Source organism: Apodemus sylvaticus, chromosome 1, assembly GCF_947179515.1.
Source record: "Apodemus sylvaticus chromosome 1, mApoSyl1.1, whole genome shotgun sequence".
In the NCBI taxonomy this organism is placed as follows: domain Eukaryota; kingdom Metazoa; phylum Chordata; class Mammalia; order Rodentia; family Muridae; genus Apodemus; species Apodemus sylvaticus.
Window position 1 is genome coordinate 193444965 of NC_067472.1, and position 12796 is coordinate 193457760.

Sequence of the window (12796 nt, forward strand, 5' to 3'; positions counted from 1 at the left end):
AAAAATGACTCCTTGCCTTTGCTCCATTAAGCAGTCCCAATGGAACTCACTGGAGCAATACCACAAACAGGCAGGAAAGGAGTACGAAAGTAGAAAGGAGAGCCAGTTCTACACAGGAACTGGATCAGCAAGAATGGCAAAAAGGTAAGAAAATTATGCGGGCTATTGTTGTGGTCATAATTCCTGTACACATAAATGAAAATATCATAATAAAACCCTTTATTATATATGACTAATATGATTCAATAAGAATTTAATTAAATCACAATATCAATAATCACTTACCCCACCTCTGAAAATATTTTTGACATAAAGAGGAGATGAAGACTAACAATATTTAGAAAGATAACTTTTAACTAAATGGTGGATGATCAGATTAATGTATAAGATGGAAAAGAAACCATTCCAAAAAAGACTAAGAAAATCCACAAAAGAGAAGAATGGTAGGAAGAAAATAGCATTTATTATTTTTCAGTTGCTGTGATAAAGTACCATGAACAAAGCAACCTCAGAAGAGAGAGGATGTTTGTATCAGGCATAACTGTTGGATTGGAAAGCTGGGATTTCATTTCTTCAACTACAAGTAGGAATCAGAGGGAGTGCATTGGAAATGGATTAAGGGTTTACCTTCTCAAAGCCCACCTTGAATAGAATACTTCCTCCAACCAGGCTGTGTCTCATAAACACTCTGGAAACCTCCCACCAACTGGGAGCTAAGTGCTGAAATTTGGGAGTCTGTGGGGTCCATTTCTTACTCAAATGACAACAAATGCCAGAATCTATATTGGGTCTGGAAAGACTAGATACTCAAAATGTTGCTAAAATGGTATATCATGGGGCAATATGTGGCTGTGTCCTGTTCTGTGTTAGTGTGTGAATAGAGAAAGCCTTTACAACCAGGTTTGAAACAGTGATGAGCCCTGGACCCAAAGATTGGTTGAATGTAGAGAGACAAAATGGAGCCTAAAGAATATATTAAAGGGCTAGAGATGTAGGCAATTTAGGCAACACACATGCAATTGTGGGTTTTAGCCCCAGCACAAAATAAGTAGAATATACAGTAGTAGAGATTATGGTGCTTATAATCCTAGAACTCAAGAGGTACCAGAAGGAGGAACCATGCTTGAGGTCATCCCTGGTTATATAGAGAGGTCAAGGTTAACCTAATCTGCATCTAACTTTGTTTGTTATTTTAAAGTCTCTAAGACTTGGTGCTTCCAGGAAGCCTATGGAAATGATTCTATTTGAAACTGATAACAGTAGGGGATATGCAGCCCAAAGTACCACCTCATGTAGCCTGGTAGGTCTCCCAGTGTAGGGATAAGGATAGCACAAAAGCTTTGGGCACAAATGTGTCCTACATACAAGATATGCATGGACTAAGACAGAGCAGAAACAGAGAGAATGGACAGTCAATTACTGCCCTAACTTGAAATACACACCATGGATAAGAAACAATCCATGACACTGTTACTGTTACTGTTGCAGACAAGAGACTAGAATAACTATGCTCTGAGAGGCCCTATACAGCAACTGAGTAAAACAGATATAGAAATACACATTCCATCATTAGATAGAGTTCTGAGAGTCTTGGGGAAGAGTTGGGGAAAGGATTGAAGGACACAAACAGGTTAAGAACCCCGGATGAAGACCAACAGAGTTAACTAATAAGGACTTTTGGGCACTGTCAGAAACTGAAACGCCAACCAAAAAGCTATCATGAGCTCCGCTTAGGACCCCTGGACCGATGTAGCAGATGTGCAGCTTGGTCTTCAGGAAAGTCTCCCAACAACTAGAGCTGGGGATGTCCCTGAATCTGTTTCCTATTTGTAGATTCCATTCCCCTACCTGGGAAGCCTTGTCTGCCTTAGTGGGAAAGGATGCACCAAGTCCTGCAGATATCTGATGTGTCACGGTTGGGAGATACGTTGTGGGCCCCTACCCTTTCTCAGAGGAGAGGGGAATGGGGAAACGAGCTGTGGGAAGGGGACATTGAGAGGAGAGGGATGTTGGATAACGGGATATAACATGAATAAATAAATAAATTAATGAAATAATTATCTCTGAGTTTCCCACGTCTCCTATGTTTCCAGTGAACCATTCAAAATAAGTTTCCAGTGACCCTGGATTCCTTACAAGGTTTGTCTTACCCCAGAAAAAGTATGCAGACACAAGAACATCCCTGGGATTTCTGATGAGATAGATCACCTTAAATGGAAAAAAATGTAAATGAAGGTCAACTATTATTTCTTCCCATTTAACTTGCATAATTTACATGATATCATCATTTATCCACAGGTTTGTAAATACATTTATTATTTTTATTTGGACAAAATATATACACAACTGTAAAAATCTATAGTCATAATTCCCCTTTTCTAATTTTGTTTGATTTACAAAAATGGAACAGGAAAATGACTGGTTCATTAATACCGTAAAAATAAACCCAAAACAGACTGACTAGACAGTTCTAAAGATGAAAATAATAATTTGTTATCCAACACCAAACGCCCAGCCTGTAAAATATACATACAAGTAACATTGTACTGACTGAGAAGGATGTACTGAAGTATTTAGGAATACATTGATTGTTTATTTAATTAGGAATATATATTGTATACATTAGAAACATGTAAATATATCTATATAGGCATACATAAACATATGAATATATTTAGCAATATATATATTACATAAATATGTGTGTGTGTGTGTGTGTGTGTGTGTGTGTGTACGTATGCAACCTTAATTAATGAAAAAGAAACACTAAATTTGAGAGAGAGAAAAGAGCGATATACCAATGGGTTTGGAGGGAGAAAAGGGAAGGGGGGAATAATATACATAATTATATGTTTTGTTGAAATTTCAAAACACAAAATAAGTAAAATACATTTATTTTCAAAAAGATGTATTTATTTTAAATGAGTTCATTGTCGCTATATTCAGACACCAGAAGGCATCGGATCCCATTACATTTGGACATAAGCCATGATATGAAAACTGGGATTTGAACTCAATACCTCTGGATGAGCAGTTACTTCTCTTAACTACTGAGCCTTCCCTCTAGCCCCAAAAGTAATTATTCTTAATAAAATGAACTTTATATTTTGTACCAATTATCCTAGAACTCAACTCTTTTTTTTTTGCACTCAAAAATATTTATTCATGTGTGACTGAGTGAACACGTTCATGTCCATGCACCACATGTGGACAGAAACCACCAGATGTAAAAAAGGGGGTTGCTTGCCCAATGACTAGAGTTGAGACAGTTGTGAGCCACCATGTAGATGTTGGGAACTGACCTTGGGTCATTTGTAAGAGCATCCTGTACTTAGGAGTAACTCCTGAGCCACCTCATGATATACTATTAGAGTTTTTCTAATTTTTTGTTGGATATTTTTATTTACATTTCAAATATTATCCACCTTTCTGGTTTCCTGTCTCCTCCTGGTAAACCCCCCTTCCATTCCCATTTCCCCTGCTTCTGTGAGGGTGTCCACTGACCCATCAATCCAATTGTGCCTATCCAGAACAGCGAAAATTATTCTCAACAGTAAAATAAGTTCTGGGGGAATCAATATCCCTGACCTCATGCTCTACTACAGAGAAATAGTGACAGAATCTAGTACAATGACAGGTAAGTAGATCAATGGAATAGGACTGAAGACCCAGTAATGAACTCACACACCTATGTTCACTTGATCTTTGGCAAATGAGCTAAAACCATCCAGTGGAAAAAAGACAACATTTTCAACAAATGGTGCTGGCTGAATTGGTGGTCAGCATGTAGAAGAATGCAAATCTATCAATTTTTATTTCCTTGTACAAAACTCAAGTCCAAGTATATCAAGGACCTCCACGTAAAACCACATATGCTGAAACTAATAGAAAAGAAAGTGGGAAAGAGCTTCGAGCACATGGACACAGAGGAAAATTTCCTGAACAGAACACCAATAGCTTATGCTCTAAGATCAAGGATTGACAAATGGGACCTCATAGAATTACAAAGCTTCTGTAAGGCAAAGGAGACTGTCAAGAGGACAAAACTTCAACTAACAAATCTGGAAATATATTTACCAATTAACAGAGAACTAATATACAAAATTTACATTAAAAATCCAAGAGGTTAGACTCCAGAGAACCAAATAAAACTATTGAAAAATAGTCATAGAGTTAAGCAAAGAATTCTTAACTGAGAAATAGTGAATCGACTAGAAGCAATTAAAAAATGTTCAACATCCTTAGTCATAAAGGAAATTCATATCAGAACAACATTCAGATTACACCTCACAACAGTCAGAATGACTAAGATAAAAAACGCAAGTGACAGTGGATGGAGTTGAGAATGTGGAGAAAGAGGAATACTGCTCCAGTGTTGTTGGGATTGCAAGTTGGTATAAACATTTTGGAAATCCGTTTGGTGACTCTTTAGAAAATTTATTATACTACTACCTGAGCATCCAGCTATAGCATAGCACTCCCAGGTATATACCCAGAAGATTCTCCAACATGTAATAAGGACATGTTCCCCACTATGTTCATAGCAGCGTTATTTATAATAGACAGAAGCTAGAAAGGACCCAGATGTCCCTGTACAGAAGAATGAATACAGAAAATTTGACATTTTTACAAAATGGAGTATTACTCAGCTATATTGAAAAAACAATGACTTCATGAAATTCTTAAGGAAATGGATGGAGCTAGAAAATATCATCCTGAGTGAGATAACCCAGTCACAAAAGAACACACGTTGTGTATACTCACTGATAAGCGGTATAAGCACAGAAGCTTAGAACATTCAACATGTATTCCAAAGACAACATGAAGCTCAAGAAGAAAGAAGACCAAGGTGTGGATTTTGGTCCTTCTTGTATGGGGTACAAAATACCCATGGGAGGAAATACAAAGTGTGGAAATGAGACTGAAGGAAAGATCATCCAGAGACTGTCCGACCTGGGGATCCTTACCATATACAGTTAGGAAACCCAGACACTGTTGTGGGTTCCAACAATTTCTACCTGACAGGAGCCTGATATAGCTGTTTCCTGAGAGGCCCTGATATTACCTGAAATATACAGAAGGGGATGCTCTCAGCCAACCATTGAACTGGATACAGGCTCCCCAATGTAGGAGCTAGAGAAAAGACCCAAGGAGCTTAAGGAATTTCCACACCCATGGAAGAACAACAACATAAACTAGCCAGTAGCCCCAGAGCTCCCAGGGACTTAACCACCAACCAAATTGTACATATGAATGGACCAATGGCTCCAGCCATATGTATAGCAAAGAATGGCCTCGTAGGACATCAATGAGAGGAGAGGCACGTGGACATGTGAAGGGTCATTGCTCCAGGGAAGGGGAATGCCAGTTGAGGTCATTGGGCTTGGGATGGTGGGTTAATGAGCATGGAGACACAGAATATTGAAAGGGGATAACATTTGAGAAGAAAATAAAAAATCTAATACAGATAAAATATTTGAATGCTTTGAAATTAATTTGGGAATCATGTAGTCTATAACCAATAAAACAAATTAGGAAATATTTCAAAGGGAATGTAAAAAAAAAAAAAAAAACTGCCCAGGATCACTATGTTATGTCTCACATCCTGGTATTCTAATGCAGTCTGATAAGGGAAAACATCAGCATCACCTTGTGCTTGAAAATCCCACCTTCATATTTCTGCAAGAGCTCCAAGACTTGTTAGGGTAAACTAAGTTCAAAGAAGATTTGTCAAAAGAAAATCTCGACCACTGAACACTGACCTTGGCCTTGGAACTGAAGAGAGACTTGGAGAAAAGATGGATGGGAAGATGGGAGCTGAAGAGCCGTGGTCCTTCCTTGTTGATTATTAAAGGATATCCATAGTCAGCCTCTAGCCAAGGTGAGCGGTCCCAGATGGGCACAGATTGAATCCACTTGGGATCTCCCTTGGTCTGAATCAAGCAGACAATCTCAACCAGCCAGTTTGTTCCTGGATGAAAAGGAAAAGTGACTTTTTTGCTCATTTCAACAGTTCTTGTGAAAAGGCATCAAGTGAAATAACTGCCCATACAATTTTGAGTGCTGCCCATTTTCAAGCACACAGACTTGTGGTGTTCATAATGCTCACATGATATAAGTACAAAGCATATTCACATAACCTATTCTAGATTTCATTTTGCAAAACTGATATCCTATAGTCAGTAAACAGCAACCTGCCAATGGAATAACTTTTCCAGCCCTAGGACACCATCATTCTATATTCTGGTGGAATGAATTTGACTATCAGAGATATATTCTACAGTGCTCTAGCATATGCCCTCTGAGACTTCATCATTTAATTTAATTCATTTTTATTGAGATGCATATATGCTGTAGTGTATTATTGAGTACTTCTTTTTGAGGTGAATAAATACCCTTGGGAACATTTATACTATATACTTGCATTTGTGTTTATGTGTTCATTTGTCAACAAATGCTTCTCTAGTTTCCTTTTCTGAGTTACAATCTGGTTGTTTTTTCTTGCATTTCCACTACTTTTGGAATTTTGTGTCATTGTGCTTTCAGTGTCAACAGCCTAATACTTACCCAATGTTCAGTGCTTCTTTCCACAACCCATTCCCGAACCACCATGATGTTCTTTTTTTGGTGTCTTGAGTTTTCAGAATCCATTTCCTAGACAAGAGCCATGGCATTTCTACCTGGTACTCTCCTCTGCTCTGCATATCGTGACACATATGACTTTAACTCTTGGTGTTATTTCCTCTGTTTATTCTCATCTCTCTCCCTCTTTTATATCTTACCCACATAGGGACACCAATAGTAGATTCTGCCTCAGGGTCCACTATCATTGTTCTGGTGTAAAAGATGATAACCTTTGTCCACTTATGTTGAACTGAATGGAACACACACAAATCTCTCATTTTACATGTTTGGAAAGAGAGCAGTTTACTCATCACACAAAATAAATGAGGATCAAACGGGTAACCTCCCTTCCATAATTCAGAATCAGTGTTACTGATGGCACTTACCTGACTTGGGGTACGTCAATATGATCAAGTCTTCTTCTTTCACCACAAACTTATTACGGATATTTTCCAAAGTTTCTTTTTTAATCACTTTGGTAGAAAAAGCTATTCCTTCAAACCAAGTATATTCTGACATCATCAACCTTGTAGGTGCTCTTGGGATTCCAGTTCTGGCTACCTCTTCAGCTTATAGCAAATGCTGTGTGGTAAGATTTATAGTGCAGGCAAAGAATCATTAACATTCTTTAGTTTGTTGTGAAACTAGCTACTGATTAGAAATAAATAATGTAACCCATAGTCCAAGGTTACTTTATTGTGCAATTTTGAACTCTTACAAAGTACATTCTGCAGCATTTGTGAGCCTGAGTTCATGACTCCTAACCAGAAACTCAGTAAGATATAATAAGACATAGAAATGGAGGTTAATTTAAAATGTTTTCTAATAATATTTAGCTTTCAGAATGATTTTAAATGTGCAGAAAAATGACTGAAATCACACAGAAAGTTTGCTTGGAAATTCTTTTTTTTTAAATTGTGTTGATTTTGAGGAACTCATAGTATATTAACTGCCAGTATTCTTAAATTCAAAGCCTTCCCTCCCTTTCCAATATTTATGATTTCTTCCTTAATATTTGTTGCTATTTATATGTGCACACATGCAAAGTCAAGAACTCAGTCCATTCACCTGTAATAATATGTGATGTTTCCTGAGGTCCATTTGAATGTGTAGAACAAGGTGGCCTTGTTGGATATCAAAGGCAAGAGTGGCCCTTTCTTCTGAGAAGGCTAGATGCCCCAGTATTGGGGAATGTCAAGATAGGGAAGTGAGAGTGGGTAGGGTGGTGAGCAGGGGCAGAGGGAATGGGGTAATTGGTTTTCAGAGTGGAAACTAGGAAAGGGGATAACATTTGAAATATGAATACAGAAAATATCTAATACAAACAGAGAGAAAAAGGAGAGAACATTTCACACTTATATTTCTGGATCTGGGTTAACTTCTGTATTATAATCTTTTCTAGTTCACCTGTTTGCTTAAAATTTTCATTATTTCATTTATCTTCACAGCAAGTAGAATTTAATTGTACATATGCACCACATATTCTTTAGTTATTCATTGGGTCAAGGACTTTTACTTTCTTTTTGTTCTCTTGTTATTATGACTAGAACAATAATAAAAGTGAATGACAAAGTCTTTAAGGTGTAAGATATCAAACCCTTTCAGCATAGGCAAAGGAATCTTGTATCTGTGCCACATGATACATTTTTTACACTGATTTTCAGAGGGACTGCATCCATCTGCAACGCTACTAAGGGAGTGAGGGTCACACGTTTCCCAAATTTTTACAAGCATCTATCTCACCAGCATTTGTTGTCAGTCATTTGCTTGGTCATAGTATTTCTGACTAGATTAGATTAATTTTCAAAATAGTATAGTTTTTATTTCCTTAATTGCTAAAATTTTGACTAATTAACAAGGTACATCTTACCTATTTTGTTCTTTTTTTAAAAGCATGTTCTTTTATTGAAAAAGGAAGTAACAGCATTTTATGATAAAATTGAAGATACATATGGAAAATATTTCTTTTTTTAATATTTTTATTTTCTATATTCTTTGTTTACATTCCAAATGATTTCCCCTTTCCCGGATCCCCGCTCCCCATATGTCCCATAAACCTTCTTCTCTCCATCCCTTCTCCAATCACCTCCCTCCTTTTTCTCTGTCCTTATATTCCCTTCCCATCCTAGATCAATCCTTTCCAGGATCAGGACCCTCTCCATACTTCTTCATGGGAGTAATTTGTCATGCAATTTATGCCTTGGGTATTCAGAGCTTCTGGGCTAATTAATATCCACTTAGAGATTGCATGCCATGTGTATTCTTTTGTGATTGGCCTACCTCACTTAGGATGATATTTTCCAGATCAAACCATTTGCCTAATAATTTTCTGAATTCATTGTTTTTAATTGCTGAGTAGTATTCCATTGTGTAAATATACCACATTTTCTGTATCCATTGCTCCTTTGAGGGGCATCTGGGTTCTTTCCAGCTTCTGGCTATTATAAATAAGGCTACTATGAACATAATGGAGCATGTGTCTTTATTGCATGCTGGGGAATCATTTGGGCATATGCCCAGGAGAGGTATAGCAGTGTCCTGTGGAAGTCTCATGTCCAGTTTTCTGAGGAACCTCCAGACTGATTTCCACAGTGGTTGTACCATCTTACAGCCCCACCAGCAGTGGAGGAGTGTTCCTCTTTCTCCACATCCTCGCCAACACCTGCTGTCTCCTGAGTTTTTGACCTTAGCCATTCTGACTGGTGTAAGGTGAAATCTCAGGGTTGTTTTGATGTGCATTTCCCTAATGACTAATGATGTTGAGCACTTCTTAAGGTGCCTCTCTGCCATCTGAATTTCTTCAGGTGAAAATTCTTTGTTAAGATCTGTACCCCATTTTTAATAGGGTTATTTGTTTCCCTGGGGTCTAATTTCTTGAGTTCTTTGTATATAATGGATATTAGCCCTCTATCAGGTGTGGGGTTGGTGAATATCCTTTCCCAATTTAATGGTTGCTGTTTTGTTCTTTTAACAGTATACTTTGCCTTACAGAAACTTTGTAATTTTATGAGGTCCCATTTGTCATTTCTTGATCTTAAAGCATAAGCTATTGGTGATCTGTTTAGGAACTTTTTCCCTGTGCCCATGTCCTCAAGGGTCTTCCCCAGTTTCTTTTCTATTAGTTTCAGTGTGTCTGGTTTTACAGTGAGGTCCTTGATCCACTTGGAGTGAAGTTTAGTACATGGAGATAAGAATGGATCAATTCCCATTCTTCTGCATGCTGACCTCCAATTGATCCAGCACCATTTGTTGAAAAGGCTATCTTTTTTTCCACTGGATGTTTTTGGCTCCTTTGTTGAAGATCAAGTGACCATAGGTGTGTGGATTCATTTCTGGATCTTCAATTCTATTCCATTGGTCCACTTGTCTGTCACTGTGCCAATACTATGCAGTTTTTAACACTATTGCTCTGTAGTATTGCTTGAAGTCAGGGATACTGATTCCCCCAGAATTTCTTTTGTTGTTGAGAATAGTTCTAGCTATCCTGAGTTTTTTGTTATTCCAGATGAATTGGAGAATTGCTTTTTCTAACTCTGTGAAGAACTGAGTTGGGATTTTGATGGGGATTGCATTGAATCTGTAGATCGCTTTTGGCAAGATGGCCATTTTAACTATATTAATCCTGCCAATCCAGGAGCATGGCAGATTTTTCCATTTTCTGGGGTCTTCTTTGATTTCCTTCTTCAGAGACCTGAAGTTCTTGTCATATAGATCTTTCACTTGTTTGATTAGAGTCACACCAAGATACTTTATATTGTTTGTGGCTATTTTGAAGGGTGTCCTTTCCCTAACTTCTTTCTCAGCCTGCTTATCCTTTGAGTATAGGAAGGCAACTGATTTGCTTGAGTTGATTTTATAACCAGCCAAATTGCTGAAGTTGTTTATCAGCTGTAGGAGTTCTCCGGTGGAGGTTTTCGGGTCACTTAAGTAGACTATCATGTCATCTGCAAATAGTGATAATTTGACTTCTTCCTTTCCAATTTGTATCCCCTTGACCTCCTTATGTTGTCTAATTGCTCTAGCTAGAACTTCAAGTACTATATTGAAAAGATATGGAGAGAGAGGACAGCCTTGTCTAGTCCCTGATTTTAGTGGGATTGCTTCAAATTTCTCTCCATTTAGTTTGATGTTGGCTACTGGTTTGCTGTATATTGCTTTAACGATGTTTAGGGATGTGCCTTGAATTCCTGTTCTTTCCAATACTTTTAGCCTGAAAGGATGCTGGATTTTGTCAAATGCTTTTTCTGCATCTAATGAGATGATCATATGGTTTTTTTTTTCTTTGAGTTTGTTTATGTTGTGCATAGCATTGATGGATTTCCTTATATTGAACCATTCCTGCATACCTGGGATGAAGCCTACTTGATCATGGTGGATGAGCGTTTTCATGTGTACTTGGATTTGGTTGGCAAGAATTTTATTAAGTATTTTTGCATCAATATTCATAAGAGAAATTGGCCTGAAGTTCTCTTTGTTGGATCTTTGTATGTTTTTGGTATCAGCGTAACTGTGGCTTCATAGAATGAGTTGGGTAGAGTTCCTTCTGTTTCTGTTTTGTGGAATAGTTTGAAGAGTATTGGTGTTAGGTCTTCTATGAAGGTCTGATAGAACTCTGCACTGAAGCCATCTGGTCCTGTGCTTTTTTTGGTTGGGAGACTTTCTATGACCCTTTATATTTCTTCAGGTGTTATGGGACTGTTTAGTTGATCTATTTGATCCTGATTTAGTTTTGGTGTCAGATATCTGTCTAGGAAACTGTCCATTTCCTCCAGATTCTCCAGTTGTGTTGAGTATAGGCTTTTGTAGTAGGATCTAATGATTTTTGAATTTCCTCATTTTCTGTTGTTATATCTCCCTTTTCATTTCTGAGTTTGTTAATCTGGATACTGTCTCTGTGCCCTTTGGTTAGTCTGGCTAAGGGTTTATCTATCTTGTTGATTTTCTCAAAGAACCAGCTCCTGGTTTTGTTGATTCTTTGTATGGTTCTCTTTGTTTGTACTTCATTGATTTCAGTCCTGAGTTTGATGATTTCCTGCCTTCTACTCCTCCTGGGTGAAATAGCTTCTCTTTGTTCCAGGGCTTTCAGGTGTGTCATTAAGCTGTTAGTGTATGCTCACTCCATTTTCTTTTGGAGGCACTCAGGGCTATGAGTTTTCGTCTTAGCACTGCTTTCATTGTGTCCCATTGATTTGGGTATATTGTATCTTCATTTTCATTGTGTTCTAAAAAGTCTTTAATTTCTTTCTTTATTTCTTCCTTGACCAAAGTATCATTGAGTAGAATATTGTTCAGTTTCCAGTGTATGTGGGTTTTCTGTTGTTTTTGTCTCTATTGAAGACCACTTTTTCTCCAGAGTGATCTGATAGGAGGCATGGGATTTGTTCGATCTTCTTATATTTCTTGAGGTCTGTCTTGTGACCAATTATATGGTCGATTTTGGAGAAGGTACCATGAGGTGCTGGGAAAAGGTATATTCTTTTAGTTTAGGATAGACTGTTCTATGTATATATGTTAAATCTAATTGGTCCAAAGCTTCAGTTAGTTTCATTGTGTCCCTGTTTAGTTTCTGTTTTCCTGATCGGTCCATTGAGGAAAGTGCACTGTTGAAGTCACCCACAATTATTGTGTTAGGTGCAATGTGTGCTTTGAGCTTTAATAAAGTTTCTTTTATGAATGAGGGTGCTTTTGCATTTGGAGCATAGATGATCAGGATTGAGAGTTCTTCTTGTATTTTTCCTTTGACCAGTATGTTGTGTCCCTTAGAGTCTCTTTTGATGACTTTGGGTTGAAAGTCAATTTTATCTGATATTAAAATGGCTACTCCAGCTTGTTTCCTGAGACCATTTGCTTGTAAAACTGTCTTCCAGTCTTTTACTCTAAGATAGTGTTTGTCTTTGACCCTGATGTGTGTTTCCTGTAAGCAGCAAAATGTAGGGTCCTGTTTACAGTCGGTTAGTCTGTCTTTTTATTGGGGCATTGAGTCCATTGATGTTAAGAGATATTAAGGAATAGTGATTGTTACTTCCTATCATTTTTGACGTTATTTTTTAAATTCGATTGGTTAACTTCTTTTGGGTTTGATGAAAGGTTACTATCTTGCTTTTTCCAGGGTGACATTTCCCTCCTTGTATTGGTGTTTTCCTCCTATTATCCTTTGTAGGGCTGGGTTTGT

General features: G+C 37.6%; 1 protein-coding gene across 2 annotated transcripts in view; it reads right to left on the bottom strand.

Annotated features, from left to right (window-relative positions):
* Positions 1-7146, bottom strand: part of LOC127683380 (probable alcohol sulfotransferase) — a 49770-nt gene extending 42624 nt beyond the window's left edge. Inside the window, exons 1-3 of one of the 2 annotated variants that reach the window (XM_052180588.1) lie at positions 7011-7146; positions 5763-5971; positions 2099-2208 (exon numbers count right to left, since the gene is read on the bottom strand). In XM_052180588.1, the coding sequence (XP_052036548.1) occupies positions 2099-2208; positions 5763-5971; positions 7011-7146 (455 nt within the window). Of the gene's footprint in view, positions 1-2085; positions 2209-5762; positions 5972-7010 lie in introns of both variants that reach the window. The other variant, XM_052180580.1, reaches the window with a different exon arrangement.
* Positions 7147-12796: the final 5650 nt, after the last annotated feature.